Here is a 24,030-nt window from a genome sequence, read left to right as displayed (position 1 = left end):
GATTTGGAAGTGTGGGTGTCATCTACAGACTGGAGGAATAATCACAATGGTGGGAAATTTTCATGGATGTTTTTACAGCTGTGTGTTGGCTTTCAACAGGGAAATTACTTTGATATCTGAGAAGCACTGTGCAAGGAGTAATATGTTATTTAACTGAAAGACAACTTGGATCTGTTTGAATTAGACTGAACTTTGAAAAAACGTTAACACTGAAAAGAATAAGAGATTGGGACTTTAAAGGTACAGACTGCGATACTAAAAATGCTGTAGAAGCAGACATCTCTTAACAGCTGGATTTTGTAACACTTAATGAATTCCTGATATTGATGACATGGAGATAAACAATTATGAAGAATTGGCGGTATTTTTAAAAGACTTTCATGAGTACATAGAAGACATAAGAGATACTTTATGGGATTTAAAAAGAGACTTTTTTGGACTGAGAATTAGAAAGGAAAGAGAATTATATACATTTATCCTGTTAGAAACAAATGTTACCCAATCAGAGACAAAGGTTCCTTACCAACATGGTCTTTAAAGCATTCTTTGTTGAGGCCCTTGTCTCTGTCCACCTGATGTATGAAGCATTCCTATAGCCTTGTGTAGGGACGGTTTCCCTCCCTGGCCAAGTTGTTTAAAATGCTTTCAGAATTCAGAATTTACGAGGCAGGAAAACTCACTATTCTAATTCCTTGATCAATATGGCCTGATATTCCTGAGTAACAAGTTTCTTTTATATTTTCAAGGATGTGCCTAGCTTTGAACCCAATAATAGAAACAAGACACAGAAGAAAGATAACAAACTTTGTACTAATGCCAACCAGTGTCAAAACTACAATTTACTAAGCTAAAATTAGTTCCTAACAACTAATTTCTGACAGTATACACTAATATAAGCAGAAGCCAATAATAAAGCTTAATTCCTAATACTGTAAATGATTTCTAGCAATATATTGTATCAGAAGCAACCAGCAAATACGGCCAGGATAATATATGCGCAAAATTGGAAAGGGGAAAATACCCCCAAAGAAGAGGAAGTTATTAAGAAAATATTAGATTGCGCTGAAATGGATATGATGACAAGACGGTTAAAAGACCAAGAAGAAACAGAATATTATGAGATATGGAATAAAGTGTATACATGGATAAATAAGAAGAAATACTGAAATAATGAATAAATAAATAAGAAAATTATATTAGCAGTGATATGGTTTAAGATTTAGGTTAGAATTAGCATTGTTATGATTTAAGAGTTATGTTAGATTTAGTTTATGTATGAAAATTTATTATACAGTATAAGGTAAAACAAATTTCTTCTTTTCATTTAAAGTAATAAGTTGAATTTAAGTTTTTTTTTAAATGTATTCTTTTTCTGTATTGAAATTTTACTTCTAGAATAAGCGGGGTAGATACAACCCCATTTTCATGTTAAATGTATGTTTGTCAGTTTTGTCTATTTTAATAAAATTAATAAAAAGAAAAAAAGAAAAAAGAAACAACCAGCAAATATTGGTTTGATTACTATGTTCTTTCATTGTGTTGCTGCTACCATGAGATGATGGGTGGAGTTATTTTTGTGTGTGTGTGTGTTAATGGATTTTTATTACGTGATGGATTTTTTAAATTTAGTAAGTCACTTGGAGTCACCTATCTGTGAGTTGGGCAGCTATATAAACTTTGTTTTTAACAAACAATAAATGTAGAACCAATCTAATCTAAATCTAAACTTAGTACTGTATTATATATGTTAGCTATAGTATGCTTTTTTAAATATCTCAAATCACCTTATACTTTTCATTAATATCAAGCATGGATAGTTCACCTATTTTTTGTGCCTTCCTTAATAGTATCTTGGCTAATTAACAGTACACTACAACTTTTATCATGTCGAAATCAGGATCTTATTCTTATAGAAAATTTTAAAAGTACAATTATTTTCCTCCCAAGAAGCCTACTTCTACTCAATGCAAGGGCAGATTACATGTAGTATTCAACGTGTAGAAAGGATGCCCTCAATCCAGAAGTCTCAGGCTTGGATCTTTATTCTTCATAGTCAGATAATAGTCTTGCCTTTCTTCCTTCCTTCCCTGTGAACCCTAAGTTTATTTATTTATTTTTTTATTTTATTTTATTTATTATTTATTTTATTTTATTTATTTATTTTATTTTATTAGAAACATAGAAGATTGATGGCAGAAAAAGAGCTCATTAGTCTGCCATTATACTATTTCTTGTATTTTATTTTAGGATATGTTTATCCCAGGCATGTTTAAATTCAGTTACTGTGGATTTACCAATCACGTCTGCTGGAAGATTGTTCCAAGCATCTACTACTCTTTCAGTAAAATAATATTTTCTCACTCCCCCAACTAACCTCAGATTGTGCCCCCTTGTTCTTGCGTTCACTTTTCTATTAAAAACACTTTCCTCCTGGACCTTATTTAACCCTTTAACATATTTAAATGTTTCGATAATGCCTCCCCTTTCCCTTTTGTCCTCCAGACTATACAGATTGAGTTCATGAAGTCTTTCCTAATACGTTTTATGCTTAAGACCTTCCACCATTTTTGTAACCCATCTTTGGACCCGTTTAATTTTATCAATTTTATTCTCAGAAAAATGACATACAATTTCCCCCTCTGAAGAACCGATATAATCAGTTAACGGGAAAAATAATAAGGGCAAACAAATAACCTGAAATCCATATGACTGGGGGGAGGGGGGGGGACACCTAATCAGTTGAAACAAATCTGTGAAGTGGGTTTTAAACCGGCTAGAATCCATAACGTTTATTCCACCCCATTACACGCAGAACTTCCCACCCACGACCCCAAGGGTTTTAGTTTATACTTTTTTGTACCAAGTCACGAGGGAAGAGAATCTTAACTGTATAGACATTCGGGAAGGAAACTGCCGCTTCCGGGTTTTTTGTTAGACTCCCCCCCACTTGAGGAGCCGCGGCTGAAGGGAAAGGGGCGAGAATGCAGGCGGCAGTTTGGGGTCTGCGCTGCTCCAGTGCTGGGCGGGCTGCCTGGGAGTCGCTGGCTAGTGGCTGAGAAGCTCTCCCGTCCTGTCTTCGACCGGCTTTCGCAGATGCGGCCCGGTCATGGTGGGCCCCCGCGAGCGGTGAGTAGATTAAGTGGTCTCTCTCCTGGATACAGTAGCGGCAGGCGATCAACTATCAAAGTCAGTTTAAAATGGGATAAGTAAAACAGCAATACCTTTAGGCTTATACACCGCTTCACAGTGCTTTTACAGCCCTCTCTAAGCGATTTACAGAGTCAGTATATATTGCCCGCAACATTCTGGGTCCTCGTTTGACCCACCTCGGAAGGATGGAATCGAATCAATAAAATATTTGCTGAGCTTGGTTGGCTGGCAAATCGAAGCACTTCTGATCCGCAGGAATCTATGTGCCTGTTGTACACTGCTCAAAAAAAGAAACACTTAAACAACACAATATAACTTCAAGTAAATCAAACTTCTGTGAAATCAAACTGTCCACTTAGGAAGCAACACTGATTCACAATCAATTCCACATGCTGTTGTGCACATTCAACTTCGTACAGAAGAAAGTATTCAATGAGAATATTTCATTCATTCAGATCTAGGATGTGTTCTTTGGGTGTTCCCTTTATTTTTTTGAGCAGTATATATTTTCTGCCGAGAACTCGAATCCAGGGGCATCACAAACAGTGAAGTTGGCAAGCTCAAGAAGAGGATTTGCATGCAAATTCTGAACAGTGAATTAAGTTCCTCTTTGTTGCCAGAATAAGCCTTATAGGACTTAATTCTGAATAAATAGATCAGACTGGAAATGATAGGTAAGGAAGCACTTTTTCTTCATTATTATTAGCATTTTCTGAGTAGCTGCTTCTAAGGTGAAGGGATTCGTTGAGTCATTTTAATTCTCAACTTTGAAGGGTGGATTTTCCCCTCCTAAGATGAAACAAATCATTTGCTTTTTGTTTATGTAATGTGCTTTGAGTTGGTGTGAGGTGTTTTGGTTTGGCTTGACATGTGGTTAACCACACAGCTCACATGGTATATAGCTCTTACATTCATTTAATCCATTTAGTCCAAGCAATGTTTAATCCAGAGATTAAAGTTGATTAGTCTCTACTTGAAACCGTCTTTAAAATTATTACGGTACATTAAAGCCATTCTCTGTCCTGTAATGTGGAAGAGCAAATCATTTTTTTAATCCATGACTTTTCATTGAAGAGACTCTAGTATCCTCACAGCTTAACCTATTCAGCTTCTTCCATCTATATGAATATAGGATTCAGATCTTAGTTCTTTGATTATTTTGACTTCTGGCTTGGAATCTATTTCAGTTACTCTAAGTCTTTCTTAAAGTATAGTGCCCAGAACTAATTAATTTATTAAACATATTTATGTAAACACTTACCTATCAAAAGAAACTCTCGCCAGCACTAAATTATTTGCCATGTGATAAAGTTCTTATTACCAAAGTAGAAAAATTGATAATTATTTTCTGTGACTTGAAGAACCTGGTTTAATTATGTATAAGGAATCTCTTTGGATTACTTTGAGTCATCAATCACCTTTCAGTCCAAATCTTAGGAAGCAGTAGTTGTACAGACAAAAGAGATCCTTTAAATCTGCCTCTATAAGGTGTTGTGGTTAGCTCTGGCCCAGCTCCTGCCCCAAGGACTGTGGATGTGGGGGAGACATCCACATGCTGCAGGCCTGTTTTGCCCCCAGTGGAATCTGATGATGAAGGCCCCTCTGACAAAGAAGACACGAGTGACAGGGAGGAGGAGAGTGTGGCAGACAGCTCAGAAGGAGATCAATTATCTAGCTCCTCCTTGGATTCAGAACAAGAGTTAATGATACAGCCATGCATGGGGAGAGCTATGCATAGACAACAACAACTGAGAGATTATTATCAAAGAAAATGAGGCCACCTGTGGTTGGGTGGGGCTGTGGTAATTAGTGAGGCTGCTATAAAGAGCAGCCTGTGGGTTTGGCCATTGTGGAGGATTATCTGATCGGTGTGTTTCATGACTGCTTTACTGACTGACATGTTGTGTGCTGATTTTTCCCTGCTTTGAAACTAAACCAGAGCAAAGTGTGTTTCACTTTGTGAAAGGAGGACTTTGAATTGCCTCACAGCTGCAAGCTAAATATCACAGGACTGATAAGGAACTTGTATAAATTACCAGTTTGTTTGGAGACCAGTGCTCTTTGCTATACCAAAAGAGGGCTTAGTTTAAGTGAATTTTCATTATAAAGAACATTGTTTTTAATTTTCAAACGTGTCTGTGTGTGTGTGAAATTTGTATCTGTGAATTTTTGGGAGGATTCTACCAGAGAGCCCGACAGAACATAAGGAAATGACAGAATATTAAAATAAAAATAGGAAAGTGGTCTCAGAAGGATGTTAATATATACTGTGTATATTAAGAACTTGTGTTTTCTTTTTCTCAGACTTACAAAAGCAATTTGTGGTAATGCATGAAACACAAATACTTTATCAGCCTTCCAATCAGGCTTAGAAACATAGGAACATAGAAGATTGATGACAGAAAAAGACCTCATGGTCCATCTAGTGTGCCCTTATACTATTTCCTGTATTTTGTCTTAGGATGGATATACAGTGGAACCCCGACATAAGAGCTGCTCTACTTAAGAGCAACTCGAGATAAGAGCTAGGAGGGGAGAGATATTTTTGTTCTACTTACAAGCCCAAATTCGAGATACAAGCGCCAAGGAGCTGTCTCCTGAAGCCAAACGCTAACTTCCGCGTTCGGCTTCAGGAGACAGCTGCGAAGCGGCACGCGTGTTTTAAAAGGTTGCAGCCGGCCTGGGGGGCTCGGGGGGGTGCTTGCAGCTTTCTTTCTTGCTCTTTTTCTTTCTCTCTTTTACCTTCCCTTCCTCTATTTCTTCTTTTCTTTCTCCTTCCCACCTTCTTCCCTCCCTCCCTCCCTTCACTCATTCCTCTCTTACTCTCCCCTTTCATAAGTTTCCTTGCTTCCTTCCTCTGTTCCTGTCCCTTCCCCCTTTCTTTCTTTCTTTCTTTCTTTCTTTCTTTCTTTCTTTCTTGCTTGCTCTTTTTCTTTCTCTCTTTTACCTTCCCTTCCTCTATTTCTTCTTTTCTTTCTCCTTCCCACCTTCTTCCCTCCCTCCCTCCCTTCACTCATTCCTCTCTTACTCTCCCCTTTCATAAGTTTCCTTGCTTCCTTCCTCTGTTCCTGTCCCTTCCCTCTTTCCTTCCTTCCTTCCCACCCTCCGTCCATTCATTTACCCATTCCTCTCTTGATCGCTTAAAGCCGGTCCCTGGTGCAAAAAGGGTTGGGGACCTCTGTCCTACAGGATTGGGTGGCAGAGAAGTTGAACATATGTAAATTTAAAAGTTTAAGAAAGTTTACAAGTTAAGTGAAAGAAACTTCATTATTCATTTATATGTACATGTACATTTCTTCATTAAAAACATGTCTTTCTGCATAATTTAGACTAACTGTGAGTTTTTTGAGGGCTGGAACCAATTAAAATTATTTACATTAATTCCTATGGGGAAAAGTCGTTCGAGATAAGAGCTGCTCGACTTAAGAGCCCAGGTCCGGAACGAATTAAACTCGTATCTCGAGGTACCACTGTATGTTTATCCCAGGCATGTTTAAATTCAGTTATTGTGGATTTACCAACCACGTCTGCTGGAAGTTGTTCCAAGCATAGTTCCCTCTAAGCTGAGCAGGTGAGCAATCGCTCACTTAAAAATCATCATCAGCTCAGAGTTTTCCAAACCTGCCCAGAAGCCGAGAGGGAAATTTTATTATTATTTCTGTGTCGCCCAGTCCCGAAGGGACTGCCGCTCAGACACTATATTTTTCCACCCACCCCAAAAATTTTTTAGAGAGAACACTGGTTCCAAGCATCTATTAATTTATCAGCCTTATCCTGATTTGATACTACTGGGTTTTTTTCTTTCTGTTCTTATAGTGTTGGTTTTATTTTTGAATTGGCTGTTTAGATATGTATGTGTGTATAGTATATAGATATATTTCACTATATATAAATAGTGAAAATAATGAACTCAATTGGTTTATGTCTTAGTCTTACTTTATTATATGCCTTATGCTAAATCTTATTATACATTTTCCTCAGTAGTTTGTGGAATTTTTAAAATTACACATTCTAGTTTTTAATTTGAAATGTATGGTTTTATATTTTATTTTAGTTTTGGACTCTTGGTCTTGTTTCTTTGGATTTGGAGATCTGGTAAGTTATTATAATGTTAGATTTATTAAACCCTGCTGTTCTGTTCGGGTCGTATGTGACCCGAAGCCAAGTTTGAGTCCCTGTAAAAATTTTTCCCTGCATATCTGAAACTTGAAATTTCATGACTATCCATCACTTCAGGGGTTCTCTCTATGAGAATTTTTTTTGGGGGGTGGGGGGCTTAGTTTTTGCTGGGCAAAAAAAGTTACAAATCTTCTGTTCGGGTCACATACGACCCGGACCGAAAACTCTTCATTTGAAGTGCTTATGTTTGGTCAATTTGAAAACTTTTTTCACTTGGAAAGTAGTCTGAACATTTCTGCACACAATGATATGAAAATTGAAATGAAAAAAGTAAATCTTATTGGTTTATTTTGCGGATATAATGCACGCCCCCCCCGTTTTTGTGATTTTTTTTTCAATTTATGGATAGTTTTGCTTGCAAAATGCATTTTATTTTACTAAAGTTGGTGTGGGATTGGTAGCTTGAACATTTCTGAATATAAGAAAAATATAAAGGAACTGAAAAAAATGATTCTTATTGGTTTTTTAATATCAGAAATAAGGCCTCCCCCCCCCTCGGCTGCTTGCAACCATTTTCACTTTTTATTTTTTTATCCTCCAAATCCGAAATATTCTTTAAAATCTTAGGCATTCATTTACTCAATTTAACAATGCTGATCATCAAAAAATATTTTTGGGGTGGTGGCTAATTGTTTTCTGGGCAAAAAAAAATCATAACTTCGAGTCTGTTTCTGTTCGTATATGACCGGACCAAAAATAATTTTTTTAGGTACTTGAATTTGATCTTTTTGAAAACTTTTTCAACTGGAAAACTAGTTTGAACATTTATGAACATAATGATATGAAAATTGAACTGGAAAAATTGAGACTTATATTTTTATTTTGATCAAAAAGCCCCTCCCCCCCCATCCTTTTTTAATTTCGTGTCAATTTCTATTTTTTTAAGGCTACAAATCCCTAAGGAATTTCCCCCCAAAAGGTTTGATATACTAAATTGAACATTTCTGAATATAAGAAAAATATAAATGAACTGAAAAAAATGGTTCTTATTGGTTTATTTTTGCCACAAAAAGGCCACCCCCCACCCCCGGCCTTGCTATGTGCCATTATTGTCACTGTTTATACATATTTGTCTAGAAATATTTGGAATATCCTTTTGAAAATCAACCACATTGTAGCCAGAGGACTAATTTTATGAAACAAATCCATTTTACTAAAAAAAAGTATGTAAGTTTGAAATTAACAGCATAATTTTTATATAAATTGAAATAATTGAACACGGGGGGAGGCATACATTTATGTGCAAAATAAACCAATATGCATCAATTTTTCCAGTTCAATTTTCATATCATTATGTTCAGAAATGTTCAAGCTACCAATCCCACACAAACTTTAGTAAAATAGAATGTATTTTGCTAGCAAAACTATCCATAAAGTGAAGACTATTTAAAAAAAACGGGGGGGCATGCATTTCATCAACAAAATAAACCAATATGCATCAATTTTTCAAGTTCAATTTTCATATCATTATGTTCAGAAATGTTCAAGCTACCAATCCCATACCAACTTTAGTAAAATAGAATGCATTTTGCAAGCAAAACTATCCATAAATTGAAAAAAATTTCACAAAAATGGGGGGGCGTGCATTATATCCGCAAAATAAACCAATAAGATTTACTTTTTTCATTTCAATTTTCATATCATTGTGTGCAGAAATGTTCAGACTACTTTCCAAGTGAAAAAAGCTTTCAAAAAGACCAAACATAAGCACTGCAAATGAAGAGTTTTCGGTCCGGGTCAGGGTGACCCGGGAACAGAAGATTTGTTACTTTTCTTAAACAGAACAGCAGGGTTAAATATAAAGCAAGTTTTTAAATACTGTATGTATTAATGGAAATGATCACAGTTATTTTGACTTCAGGGCAAATTATACAAAGGCAAATATTTTTTGATGTGGCTGCCTGTGTTGTTCTAAATGCAGTTGAATTGTTGAATTAACTTTTCCTTGCCCTTAAATGTTTTTTAATAAAATACTGATATTCTCATGGATTTTTCCTTAAATAATCTGAACTCCAATATAGATATTAAGCTCAGTTGCTGTTGTAATGACAGAACTAAGACAAGGACTGACCAGGTACTGGATGGAATTGTAATTCCATTAGATTCAACTGAAATTCAGTTGAAAGATCGTTCATAGAACAGGTCTGATAAAGAAGAATAGAGGCTAATAGGGAGATTTCTTATTAAGAATTCAGTCAAGTCCATTCTTCCTCTAAATTTGCCATTGTGTTTTCCTCAGTTGTTTGTTTTCTGTTGATATTTTAAACTACAGTGGTACCTCTACTTAAGAACTTAATTCGTTCCATGACCAGGTTCTTAAGTAGAAAAGTTTGTAGAAGCAATTTTTTCCATAGGAATCAATGTAAAAGCAAATAATGTGTGCAAATCCATTAGGAAAGAAATAAAAGCTCGGAATTTGGGTGGGGGGAGGAGGAGGAAGAAGATGAGGAGGAGAGTCGCTGCCGAAGGAAGAAGGTGAGGTGAGGGGAATCAAAAAAGTCCAAAACTTTTAAGGCTTAAAAAAAAAGAGGGACTCTGAGGCGGCAAAGAGAAGCACGTGTCTCTCATACACCTGGCGCAAGGCTGCCTCCCATACACTGCGCCAGAGAGAGAAACCGAGGCGGGCGAGAGGAGGGAATCTCCCACTCCTTTGACCAAAAGGTGGCTGCTGCTGTTACCTGCTTCCTCTTCCTTCCCATGCTGAAGGGCTCCCCTCTCCTCTCATTCACACTATGGTGACTCCTCGGTTTTTGCTGAAGCTGAGTTGATCTGGCTGGGGCAAAGCGCCTCCTTTTGCCTTTCCACGCCCAGATGCTTCAGGAGGCAACCTCGCACCGGGTGGTATGAGAGGCAGCACAAGGGAGTCACCACAGCGAAGTGGTTTATTCCCTCTCCAAGCACCCAGAGAAAGGAAAATGTTCCATTCGCTCTGGACTGCCAAAGCCTCCTTAAGCACCACCGAAAGGCTCCTCTGGCAGCCCAGAAAAGCGCAAGATGGCTAGGATTAAAGGGGGAATGGCAGGAAACTGGCTGGACCTTTGTGCTGCTCTCAAATTTCCTGGGAAATTTTTCTGGGCTCCGGTTCTTAAGTAGAAAATGGTTCTTAAGAAGAGGCAAAAAAATCTTGAACACCCAGTTCTTATCTAGAAAAGTTCTTAAGTAGAGGCGTTCTTAGGTAGATGTACCACTGTATTAGCTGCCCAAGGTCATTCCTGCAAGACCAATGACCATATAATCAAATAAATTAATCAGTTTTTCAATATGAATTGTAAACACTGTAAACTGTAAACACTGAATAAAGAGATAAATAAATGTACACAAATGCATTGTCACATCCATTCCTTATAATCAAACTGCATAAATATGGAGAACAAATAAAGTTTCAGTACAAATTTAAATACCAGTGACCTTTATTTATTGTGTTTATTATTTATTTAATTTCCACTCAACTCAAGAAATGTGTCTAGGTGATGGGATCATAAAAACATGAAACAATGAAAGTAATATAAAATAAATATATATACTGCTCAAAAAAATAAAGGGAACACTCAAATAACACATCCTAAATCTGAATGAATGAAATATTTTCATTGAATACTTTGTTATGTACAAAGTTGAATGTGCACAACATCATGTGAAATTGATTATCAATCAATGTTGCTTCCTAAGTGGACAGTTTGATTTCACAAAAGCTTGATTTACTTGGAGTTATATTGTGTTGTTTAAATGTTCCCTTTATTTTTTTGAGCAGTGTATAATCATCAAGTAAAACTGTTGCGCTTAACATATTTGGGGCTCCACACTCAAGACCCAAGTCATGCAGTTGGATCAGCATGGCCTTATGAGCTTGGATCATTCTAATCTCTGAAGGCAGGAGCAGGAGAAGGCACTTCTTTTATCCTCACCAGCCAACATTGTTTGGCTCATTGGTCCCGTAATATGCCCAATCTGCCGGACTGAACTGGATGAGAGAAGAAGATCCCCTTGATCAGGAGTCCCTAACCTTTGCAGCCTGGCTGCGGGGTGGGGAAGGAAGAGAGAACTGGGCCGTACAAAAGGCAGGCTAGCACACACAGGCAACTGAAGTTATGCGCGTGGTAGGCTGGCAGACACATACATGCACACACAGCTCAACTGCAAATTGAGCTCGTCATGTTTGTTCACACCAGCCCACTGCTCACACAAGTGCATGCATGACAGCCTGTCTCTTGCATGGCCCAGTTCCAAAAAGGCCATTGCCCAGTAGCAGACCATAGGCCAGGTATTGGGGTCACCTGCCCTAGGTAACCCAGTGCCAAGAATGAAGAACACCAGCAGCCAATGCAGTCCATGTGTAGAATACTGTTGGAGGCTCTTCAAGGGCAGCCCCATGTACTTCTGAAGAATAAATAAGAATTTCAGGAATGAAGAGATTCAAACAGAAAGCTGAATCTGGAACAGTGACTTTAATTTTAACTTTGTGAAAAGGGAAAGTAGATTATATGATGCAATGCATTTTTTGTATTTTCTTTCTTTTACAGATGAAACAGAAGTGATTGGCATAATAGGAAGCAGTATTGAATTGCAATGCCGTTATCCAGAAGAAGAATCCTTAAACTACAATAGGAATCGAATATTGTGGCAAATAAAAGACAAGTTTTCATGCTTTGTAGCTGGCTATTTTCCTAATCAAAATTTGGAAGAGGACCAGTGTGAAGAATTCAAATGGCGGACTCTGTTAAATGAGCCAAAACAGGGCAGTGCTTCTTTGCAGCTGTCAAACATCACGATAGCAGATGAATGTATCTATCTGTGCATAATACAGAAAAATATAAATGGATGGTTTAACCTCATTCATAATGAATCCATATCGCTCAAAGTGGCAGGTAAGGACTTTTTCTTCTCAGCAACACTTATGAATTGTTTTAATGGCCAGGTAGGTTGTTGTGCTAAAGATTGGGTAAAAATTTACTCTCAAAGATAATTTTTCCTTAGCTTGCCAGTCAGTCCATAAAAAGAATTGGATAGACGGTGGGAAATTTCTCATGCACATTTTTAAGTTTAGATCTATAAATTAGGGAAGATCTATTAAGCAGAAAAGGTTATTGGTTGTTTTTATCTTTGTGCCAGATAAACCAAGAAACCAGATGTTAGTATAAAGAAAAGTAAATAGGGTGCTGGGTTTCCTAAAAGCGCATTGAAGAATTATTTTTCTGTATTTTCATCATTGACTCTGGTGTTGAAAAGATAATGAACAAGCAAAAAATGAAAGTACAAAACTGTCTAAAGAAATTAATAAATTAAATGTAAACTAATAAATGTATTAATAAATTAATAAAACCAAGATTATTAAGTTAATTCTTGTATGATTAAAGAAGAGAGATAAAATACATACTGAAACAACAGATTAACATTAAATGTACAATAGCAAAGGCCACTGTATAGTAGGGATAAGCACAAATTATTTGTTTCAATGGTACTATAACATTAAACAAAACTTTACTATTAAATAGAGTGCCATTGACTTTTTGGGGGGGGGGGGGGGCTACTAGCAAGGTAGGCCCATGAATGTATGGATGGCTGCAATTATTTTAAATTGTATTGTTTTTTATATTGATCCCTATTTATTTTGCTGTGAGCTGCCCTGAGTCCCTAAGGAGTTGGGCAGCATAAATATAGAATTAAATAATAAACAAACAAACAAACAAACAAACATGGATAACAACGATGCAGGCAATCTCAAATATCTACTTAAATTAGCTGTATAATACCTACTGCCTTTTATTACAATTTAAACAGAATTCTTGGGCATGACATACTTAATTCCTTTTCCTCCAAACTCATTGATGAGGACAGTGTAGGCACCAAAAGTATGGGGATGCATCTTTTAATTTTGTACTGTACATTATATACTTAATGCTAGATGTGCCATTGTGGATTATGCCTTGGAAATGAATGTGAGATATCAAACCCAATTCTGTGTTGTTTGGTACCTTTGACCACAAAGTATTAAAGGGGTTAACCAAACAGACTTCATTTCTACAAGATTTTGGCAGTACAGTGATCCCCCGGGTATTGCGAGGGTTCCGTTCCAGGACCCCTCGCAATGACCGGTTTTTCGCGAAGTAGCGCTGCGGAAGTAAAAACACCATCTGCACATGCGCAGATGGTGTTTTTACTTCCGCAGCAGCGAGGAGCCGAAGATTGGGGTTTCCCCACCGCCCACGCAAACTCCTTGGAAGCGGCGCGAGTGAGCGGCGCGAGCGAACGGCTTGTCCGCCGCCTGCCTGCCCGCGCGCCCGCCCGCCCTTCGCCCGCCCACGCCGTTCGCTCGCGCCGCTTCCCAGCTGAGTCCTGAAGCCAATTCGCTTCAGGACTCAGCTGGGAAGCGGCGAGAATGAACAGCGTGGGCGGGCGAAGGGCGGGCGGGCGCGCGGGCAGGCAGGCGGCGGACAAGCCGTTCGCTCGCGCCGCTTCCGAGCTGAGTCCTGAAGCCAATTCGCTTCAGGACTCAGCTGGGAAGCGGCGAGAATGAACGGCGTGGGCGGGCGAGGGGCGGGCGGGCGCGTGGGCAGGCAGGCGGCGGACAAGCCGTTCGCTCGCGCCGCTCGCTCGTGCTGCTTCCGAGCTGAGTCCTGAATCCAATTCGCTTCAGGACTCAGCTGGGAAGCGGCGAGAATGAACGGCGTGGGCGGGCGAAGGGCGGGCGGGCGGGCAGCAGCGAGGAGTTTGCGTGGGCGATGGGGAAACTCCTCGCTGATGCCCGCCGCTCGCCCTCCCGCCAGCAAGAGGGGGAAGACCTAGGGAAGCCGCCCAGCAGCTGATCTGCCCGGCGCCATCTACGCATGCGTGCCCATAGAAAAAAGGGTGCGCATGCGCAGATGGTGTTTTTACTTCCGGGTTGCAAAATCGCCATATAGCCATTTCGCAATGATCGGGATCGCAATACCCGGGGGATCACTGTACTGTATAATCTACTGATGAAGGACTATATAAATTGTTATATTATCTAGTTCTAAAAAGATCTCTCACCAATCTTATAACTACTTAAAAAGTGGCAGATAAAATTGTGGGGAAACATGGCTGTAAAATTATAGTGCTCTTCTTTCTCTTTTCACCCACCCACCCCAGCAAATTACAGCAAACCAGTAATAACAGGTCCCGTGCAGCTCGGAGAAGAAATAATGTTTATGTGCAATTCAAGCCATGGCTATCCAGAACAAAGGCTTTATTGGATAAATGAAATGGACAACAGCACCATGAACATAACTGTGCAGTTCACCAAAGAGTTTGATGGGACTTTCAGTGTATTCAGTACAGTGAAGGTGAAAGTAGCTCCTGATATAAAGTTAAGGTGTACAATTGAACATAAGCAACTGCATCAAAATATTACTACCACATGTAAGTTTTTCCTTATAGTTTATGTCTTACTTGCTGTTCATTGATATGGAAGGAAGAACTGATGTGACAATATACTTCTGTATATATGAAGCAAAATAGGAAAAACATGCTAAATCTGGCTTCTGAAAGTCTTTCCAACCACTTAATAAAGGTTCTGATCCAGATTATGAGACTTGAAAGATGGAAGAGAGTTCAGAGCAGGGGAAAGGCTACATTCCAAATTACTGTCCAATTGTCTTTTTCTTAGGGATGCATTTTTCTGGAACATTCTCCATAGTCTCACCTGATCTAATCTATCTTTAATATTCCATAATCATTCTTTTACAACTTTCGCAACTTGGGCGTCCTCCTCGATCCACAGCTGACATTAGAACATCATCTTTCGGCTGTGGCGAGGAGGGCGTTTGCCCAGGTTCGCCTGGTACACCAGTTGCAGCCCTATTTGGAAAGGGAGTCACTGCTTACAGTCACTCATGTCCTCATCACCTCGAGGTTCGATTACTGCAACGCTCTCTACATGCGGCTACCTTTGAAAAGTGTTTGGAAACTTCAGATCATGCAGAACGCAGCTGCGAGAGCCATCGTGGGGCTTCCAAGACTTCCCCATGTTTCTTCAACACTCCGTGGCTTGCATTGGCTGCCGATCAGTTTCCGGTCACAATTCAAAGTGTTGGTCATGACCTTTAAAGCCCTGCATGGCTTTGGACCAGACTACCTCCGGAACCGCCTGCTACCGCACGAATCCCAGCAATCGATAAGGTCCCACGGAGTTGGCCTTCTCCGGGTACCATTGACTAAACAATGTCGTTTGGCGGGCCCCAGTGGAAGAGCCTTCTCGGTGGCGGCCCCGGCCCTCTGGAACCAACTCCCCCCGGAGATTAGAATTGCCCCCACCCTCCCTGTCTTTCGTATACTACTCAAGACTCATTTATACCACCAGGCATGGGGGAGTTGAGATATTCCTTCCCCTTAGGCCATTACAAGTTATACATGGTATGTCTGTGTGTATGTTTGGTTTTATAATAAGAGTTTTTAGTTGTTTTATTATTGGATTGTCACATGCTGTTTTTATCATTGTTGTTAGCCGCCCCGAGTCTACGGAGAGGGGCGGCATACAAATCCAATAAATTATTATTATTATTAATTATTACCAGCTTTTCCTCCCGACACCAAATTTTATTATATCCTGTTTAGTTTGTGGAAAGTTATCCTGCTAAAGGACAAGAATTCCAAGTCCTCTGACATAAATTTGTCTCAACATTCAGTTGGGTTGGCAAGAATAAAAAGACAATTCAATTAATATTTTGTAATTGGGTGGCTTAATTAATTCAGAAGATGAAACCTACCTGCTGCCAAACTGCCTTGTGGCTTTTGTTTTCGTTTCAGTATGTCAGACTGTTTTGACAGTTGTGCTGGGATAACAATTCTTCTTCTTGCAATATCTAAGTTAACGGAGCTGCCCTCATGGCTATAACAGGCAATTCTGCATTTCCAGTTCTCTCCTCAACACAAGTCTCCCAAATTTCCTTTCCTGTTTCCTTTCTGACAGTAGAACACTGCCTGTCTTGTTGTTGTGATTCTCTCACAATATAGGGGGTTTCCAAATTGAGGTTTTTCCTCATCTGATACATGGAATTGTATGAAGCATTCAAAGGATGCTGCCATCTATCTCTGTTATGTTTTCTCAACAAGACTTGGTTCTTTTGAATGTTAGAATGAGGACTTATTCATCTGGAGGCAACCATATCTTCTTATCTCACTTTCTTTTGTCTCATCATATCTTTATCACTTTTCCTACTGCCGCCTGATTTTTTCCCAGCATTTCTAGCATTTCAGTTTCTCTTTTACTTGGAAAAAGTTGGTTTTTGGATATATTCTCCCCAACATCTTATCTATTTTCCAATGTGGCTGATATAGCAATTTCAGTAAAAGATTAGGATTGGAGTGACAACAGATAATGTGGGAAAGGGATAATCAATTATTAAGGGTCATCATCAGCTATAAACAAATTAGAATAAGTAGGCAGATAAGGCTCTTAATAATTGCTATCTTAATAACAGTGTACTTGCATCAGGTATTTATATACTGGCTTTGAAGAGATGCTATACACAATGTAGGGTAGGATTCCCAAATTTACTGGGCAAATAAATTTTGGGTTTAAGAAGATGCCATTAGTACTTTCAGAAAATAACTGCCACGAACTACATGGCCAGTAACACAAAAAAAGGTAACTAGAAGATAAATTGATAAAGTTGCATATTTTTTGGAGCATAAGATGCACTGGAGTATAAGACATACCTTAGTTTTTAGAGATGAAAATAGAAGGAGAAAAAATCTGCCTACCAGATATTCACCTGGCTAGCGTCCTTAGTCTGGCCAGCTTCAGCACATTATTTTATCCTCTGGTTAGGGCTTAAAAAATCCCACATTATTTGGAGAAAATAACAATGAAAGAGCTTGCAAGCCAATAAGAGCTGGAAACATCGTTAGTACCTCATTAGGGCTGGAAAGAAACTTATTCGAAGCAAGTAGAATGGAAATAGAATGGAAAAAAGCCTGCAAAGACTTAGGGCTGGAAAAACATTCTTCTCAAGAGAGTAACAATGAAAGAGCTTGCAAGCTTAGAGCTGGGAAGATTGTTAGCACCTAGTTATTGCTTTAAAAAAAAGGTTCTAAAAAAGCTACATTCAGAGTATAAGACATACCCAAATTTTCAGCCTCTTTTAGGGAGAAAAAAGGTGCATCTTATACTCTGAAAAATACGGTAGACCTTGTCTTTCCCTCTGAATGCTAAAGATGATAAGCAGATGGGCACACCAGGTTGCAGCTATCACCACTTTTATGTTCAAAAAATGCCCCTGGGGTTATGGAGTAATGCCCCTTTTAAAGATTTTTAAAAGTTCATTATTTTAATCACAATGATATGTCCAGCACGCATAAAAGAAAATATTACTAGCCATGTTGGGTACTCGGGATTTATTCGGTTCGGTTATTTGGTGAATTATTTTAAAATTTGCTGTTTGGAGTTTTTCAGAACAGTTTCTGATCTGATCCCATGTTGGGGAAGCAAGAATTCCGCTGAAATACTAGTTTAGATATGGATGGAAAACTCTTGAATTATTTTAAATCCCAGCGGCCAATAAGGTCCCACAGAGTTGGCCTTCTCCAGGTCCCATCGACTAAGCAATGTCATCTGGCGGGCCCCAGGGGAAGAGCCTTCTCTGTGGCGGTCCTGGCCCTCTGGAATCAACTCACCCCGGAGATTAGAACTCTGCTCCCACCCTCCTTGTCTTCCGTAAACTACTTAAGACCCACCTATACTGCCAGGCATGGGGGATTTGAGACATCTTTCCCCCAGGCTTATTATAATTTATGTTTGGTATGTATGTGCTGTTTCGTTTTTAATTATGATAGGGTTTTTACTTTTTTAATATTAGATTTGTGCCATTATAATATTGTTTTTATCGTTGTTGTGAGCCTCCCCGAGTCTTCAGAGAGGGGCGGCATACAAATCTAATAAATTATTATTATTATTATTATTATTATTATTATTATTATTATTATTATTATTTTCAATTTAACATTGCTACTTTAGTGTGTGATAACTGTAAACCAATAATGTTCACAAAAAAAATTTCTTTTCTCCCTATCTTCCTCATTATTGTTCTTATTCAGATGATTCAACAAACAGCCCTGGAATAAAGAATCCAACAAATAGCCCTATATACAAATACCATGAAAGAGCTGCAGCCTTCAGTGTTCCTATTGCTGTTCTCCTACCTTTTATTGCATGCATAAGCTGGAAAACATATAAGCATTCTCGTCGAACAACATATACTGGTAAGTAAGAAGCACATAAATTTTTATAAAATTATGTTTAGAGGATCATGCAGCTTTCCATTTGTTTTGCCACTTATTTTGCATGAGAGGGTTTGCAAAAGTGAAAACCATTGCCTGTTTAGTTGTCCGTGCAGAGAGCAATCTGAAGCACCTCCATAGGAAGGGAAGAGGCAATGGGGTTGGGATCAAGACTGATAAAAGTAATGACATAGCATTGAGCTACAGACTCTGTTCCTGTCAACGTGTTTTAACATCATACAGAGTTTGTTGAAGGACCAAAATTTGCAACATGCCGTTTACAATACAGTAGTACCTCTAGATATGAACTGCTCCACATGCGAGTATTCCAAGATACGAGCCACGAGGGGAGAGAAATTTCTTTTTGAGACCTGAGCTCAAATTCGGGATACGAGCCGAGCGTCCACTAGGTGGCGCAAGAATCCTTGCTTCTGGTTATCTCGGAGGGGAAAAACAAAGTCTAAAGCCATTTGTTCCAGATACGAGTTGTTCGACATACAAGCTCCCTTCTGGAACGAATTAAACTCATATCTAGAGGTACTACTGTACTGTTTTATTCAGAAAGAAGGACCCGTGGACACCACTGATCAGAGAGCTTAAAATATATACCTAATGTGTGCTTTACTTCAGATCTTAAATGTTCAATCTAGGGAGCAATTTCAGAATCTTAACTCCTCAATGGGGAATTTACTTCCATCCCAGTCTGCTTTCATCTTGACTTCCTGTGCAGATTGGATACAGAGGCAACCTTTAAAAAATTGTTACCACAGGAAATAAAAAGTAAAATGCTAGATTTCAACTATAGTCAAAATATATTTCCTGTGTGGTTGGTAGGCAGGACACAAGAGTATCTGTAGAATGATTATCTACTGACCAGGAAGTGATCTGATCACAGCAAACGATTAGTAATAATGTTCTCCACTTTAAAACCATATACCTACTCAAAAAGAGGATAAATCAGCACCTAAAAAACAATAACTTATTGGACCCAAATCAGCATGGCTTTACTGAAGGCAAATCATGTCAGACTAATCTCATTGATTTCTTTGACTATGTCACAAAGGTGTTGGATAAAGGTGGTGCCGTGGATATTGCCTACCTGGACTTCAGCAAAGCCTTTGATACGGTTCCACATAAAGAGCTGATAGATAAATTAGTGAAGATTGGACTTAATCCCTGGATAGTTCAATGGATTTGCAGCTGGCTGAAGCGTAGACATCAGAGAGTTATTGTAAATGGCGAGTATTCTGAGCAGAGACAGGTTACAAGCGGTGTGCCACAAGGGTCTGTTCTGGGTCCTATTCTTTTTAATATGTTTGTGAGTGACATAGGGGAAGGTTTGGTAGGGAAGGTTTGCCTATTTGCCGATGACTCTAAAGTGTGCAATAGGGTTGATATTCCTGGAGGCGTCTGTAATATGGTAAATGGTTTAGCTTTACTAGATAAATGGTCAAAGCAATGGAAACTGCAGTTTAATGTTTCCAAATGTAAAATAATGCACTTGGGGAAAAGGAATCCTCAATCTGAGTATTGTATTGGCAGTTCTGTGTTAGCAAAAACTTCAGAAGAAAAAGATTTAGGGGTAGTGATTTCTGACAGTCTCAAATTGGATGAACAGTGCAGTCAGGCGGTAGGGAAAGCAAGTAGGATGCTTGGCTGCATAGCTAGAGGTATAACAAGCAGGAAGAGGGAGATTATGATATATAGAATGCTAGTGAGACCACATTTGGAATACTGTGTTCAGTTCTGGAGAGCTCACCTACAAAAAGATATTGACAAAATTGAACGGGTCCAAAGACGGGCTACAAGAATGGTGGAAGGTCTTAAGCATAAAACGTATCAGGAAAGACTTAATGAACTCAATCTGTATAGTCTGGAGGACAGAAGGAAAAGGGGGGACATGATAGAAACATTTAAATATATTAAAGGGTTAAATAAGATCCAGGAGGGAATTGTTTTTAATAGGAAAGTGAACACAAGAACAAGGGGACACAATCTGAAGTTAGTTGGGGGAAAGATCAAAAGCAACATGAGAAAATATTATTTTACTGAAAGAGTAGTAGATCCTTGGAACAAACTTCCAGCAGACGTGGTTGGTAAATCCACAGTAACTGAATTTAAGCATGCCTGGGATAAACATATATCCATCCTAAGATAAAATACAGAAAATAGTATAAGGGCAGACTAGATGGACAATGAGATCTTTTTCTTCCATAAGACTTCTATGTTTCTATACCATTTGCCTTGAGGAAAGTACTAGGTTTAATATATGAGTAGAGACATGTGTGGGGTTGAAATAACCTGGAACAGGCCAGGGAGGCCCTAAAATCTAGACCACACCGAAGTCCATACCCAGAATATGGAAACTTAAATCCACAATTACATTGGTCCCATCAACTCTTATCTTCTCTATATAGTTCTGACTCATTAAAACATTTATATGCAAACATCAGCAATAGCATAACTGTCCGTATCTTCCCAGCCCTGATGACTCACTGCTTCTATGTCATGTGTAGAGGACTTCTTGTTTGTAGAAGCTCCCCTTTAGCCAGTAACAGCCTGAAGGTGCGGCTACCAGCAATCCAACCTGTAGGGTTGCCGGGTAGGAATCTATATCAATTTACTGGTTCTATTTGGCCCCTATACCATAGCTATTAATCTGATTTAAATGGGACAAATGGCACCAATAGGCGAATGCAGAGCTTGGGATTTAAACTGCGATTTGCCCCAATTCCCAGAACCTAGCCCCCAAGACCCTGAAAGGTGGAAGGTTCTATTTCCTTTTATAATAATTAAGACAACAAAAAGCAAATCACCTCCACCTAGAATATTTGATTTTCCAGTGTTTCCTGAATCTTCTTGTCGTAGATCAGTGATGGTGATCCTAAGGCATGGGTGTCACAGGTGGCACATGGAGCATATTTGCGGGCACATGAGCCATTGCCCTAGCTTAGCTCCAGCGCACATGTGCACACCAGCCAGCTGATTTTCGGCTCACACAGGCTCTGGGAGTGCATTTTTGGCTTCCATAGGGCCTCTGGGGGGGATGCGGGAGGGCGCTTTCGCCCTCTTCAGGCTCCAGGGAAGCCTCAGGGAGGACAGGGGAGGCATTTTCCGAGTCTTCGGAGAGGGGCGGCATAAAAATCTAATAAATAATAATATTAATAATTTTTGCTCTACCCAGGCATTGAATTATGGATGTGGGCACTCGCACAGGTGTAATAGTGTGTGCGCATGCGCTTTTGGCATCCGAGGGAAAAAAGGTTCACCATCACTGTCCTAGATGTATCCTAGAATTGTGGTTAATTCCCCTGCTTCTGTTCTATTTGCTGGTGGGAGGTCAACTACCACTTCCTGCTTCTCCCTTGTGGGTTATATCCACCCACCAGCTCTTCCACATTTTCTTTACTTCTGAGTAACATCAACACTCCAGCATATTCCAACCACTTCCTCTACTAGAGGAGCTCATAAGTTCATTGCCGCCATTCCCAACTGATAGACTCACAACTTTACTTGATCAGATCATTTCCATATTGCAGAATGCAAATCCCACCCCCAGGTTGTCTCAAATGGATCACTTCCCCTCCTTGACCCTGTGCTTCAACTCCCCCCCTCCCCCACCCATTGTGAAATGACAACACCACTTTGGAGCTGCTATGGCTTCAAAGATACATGCATATGTTTCTACTTGTTTTCTTAACGAGAAAACCTGTGTGTTTTCTTAATGAGGAGCTCTATTCCAGTATTGAGAGGCTGCCACAAAGAGGGGGGGGGGGCAGGACAACAAACAGTGGATGGAAACTAATCAAGGAGAGAGACTTCCTAACAGTGAGGACAATTAAGCAGTGGAATAGAAGTTGTGGGTGCTTCATCAATGGAGTTTTTAAGAAGAGACTGGAGAGCCACTTATCTGAAATGGTATAGGCCCATGATGGTGAACTTTTTTTCCCTCAGGTGCTGAAAAAACGTGGGTGATTGCCCACACCTATAATTTAATGCCTGGGGAGGACAAAAACAGCTTCCCTTGACTTCCCAGAGACCTCTGGAGGCCAGAATCAGCCTGTTTCCCAACTTCTGGAAGGCCCACTGGCTCATGTTTTGGCCACCCCAGGCTCCAAACGCTTCCCTGGGGCCAGGGGAGGGTAAAGACGCTCTCCCCTATCCCCCTGGACGCTCTATGGAAGCCAAAAATGCCCTCCCAGATCCTCTGTGCGAGCCAAAAATCAGCTGATTGGTACACACATGCACGTTGGAGCTGTGCTAGGGCAACAGCTCATGTGTCAGCAGATATGGCTCTGCATGCCACCTGTGGCACCCGTGCCATAGGTTCGCCATCATTGGTATAGGCTGTCCTGCTTGAGCAGGAGGTGGACTAGAAGACCTCCAAGGCCACTTCCAGCTCTATTTTGATTCTGAATTCTTGATTATATCTGTTTTATTGCATCTATCAGCCACTATTCATTTCAACACTCTCTTCTAATATTCTCATTATATTTGATACTATTTACGTCATATCAACATGGACAAAAGCAGCATCCAACATTCTGTGTTGATATTTAGGAGTTTATAATTGTAAGTCACATAAAGTCATTTGATTGAGTTGGGTGGATATAGAAATTGCATAAACAAACAAACATTACAGTCTTTTCTTTGCAGCATTATTTGGGGGTTGGGTGGGTGAATTGCTTGAACTTTTTTTCCACAGAAGACTTTATATCATGGGTTGGATAAAACATAGATGAAATGTGTTGATATTGGTGTGTCATTTTGGGGACTAAAAAGGTTTCATGGTCCACTAAGTGAATATCGGAATTAAGCAGCTCTTTTTTCCTATATTCACTAAGTGAATATCGGAATTAAGCAGCTCTTTTTTCCTATATACTGTATATATGTATGTGTTTTGTTTTACTTTTGAAGCTCCTGTGGAAGTGGTAAATTTCCAATTTGCTCCTGGGAACAAATCAGATGACACTGTAGCCCAACCTTGATGAATTCATTCACATATTGGACATAGTGTGCTTTATGAAACTAAAAACTGAACATTCCCTGCAAATAATAAAGTTATTTGGCTGAAAATCAACTGAAGTCAACTTTCAGCTATTTCTACAATCAGTTGGAGATAAGGCAACCTTCTAAATACAGTTTTTGACCTGTAAAGTTTTTGGATCCCTGTATTTTGTGGTGGTTGTAAACTGTTACTGTTCTGAGTCAACAGTGGGCAATTTCAGCCTTCACAGCATAAGCTGTTTTATAAGCCGCCCTGAGTCTACGGAGAAGGGCAACATAAAAATGTAAGTAAGTAAGTTTCAAACTTTGATTGCTTTCTTATGTTCATTGGATGCCCTTCCTAATTAGAGAATCTAAAGACCATATTGGAGATTTCAGTGGCTTACATGTGCTACATTGTAAATTATGAATGGCATCACTGTTACTGGCTATCTGGCAGAGTTCTCTCATGGAGTT

General features: G+C 39.4%; 1 protein-coding gene across 1 annotated transcript; it reads left to right on the top strand.

Annotated features, from left to right (window-relative positions):
- The first annotated feature begins 2,949 nt into the window (after positions 1-2,949).
- ICOSLG (inducible T cell costimulator ligand) lies at positions 2,950-23,724 on the top strand. The gene is made up of 6 exons (XM_070751791.1): positions 2,950-3,126; positions 7,205-7,245; positions 11,850-12,194; positions 14,440-14,709; positions 18,385-18,549; positions 23,485-23,724. The coding sequence occupies exons 1-6, from the start codon at positions 3,107-3,109 to the stop codon at positions 23,553-23,555; spliced, it is 912 nt and encodes a 303-aa protein (XP_070607892.1). The 5' UTR covers positions 2,950-3,106; the 3' UTR covers positions 23,556-23,724.
- The last annotated feature ends 306 nt before the right edge of the window (positions 23,725-24,030 follow it).

This window comes from Erythrolamprus reginae, chromosome 4 (assembly GCF_031021105.1).
Source record: "Erythrolamprus reginae isolate rEryReg1 chromosome 4, rEryReg1.hap1, whole genome shotgun sequence".
Classification (NCBI taxonomy): Eukaryota; Metazoa; Chordata; class Lepidosauria; order Squamata; family Dipsadidae; genus Erythrolamprus; species Erythrolamprus reginae.
This window is presented reverse-complemented; position numbering and strand designations above follow the sequence as displayed.

What these genes read in the sequence shown, in the direction of transcription:
- ICOSLG (XM_070751791.1), top strand. Translation starts at nt 3,107, where the DNA reads ATGGTGGGCCCCCGCGAGCG. An exon ending in TCTTTGGATTTGGAGATCTG is followed by an intron (nt 7,246 to 11,849) that starts GTAAGTTATTAT and finishes TTTCTTTTACAG; the next exon opens with ATGAAACAGAAGTGATTGGC. An exon ending in TCAAAATATTACTACCACAT is followed by an intron (nt 14,710 to 18,384) that starts GTAAGTTTTTCC and finishes GTTCTTATTCAG; the next exon opens with ATGATTCAACAAACAGCCCT.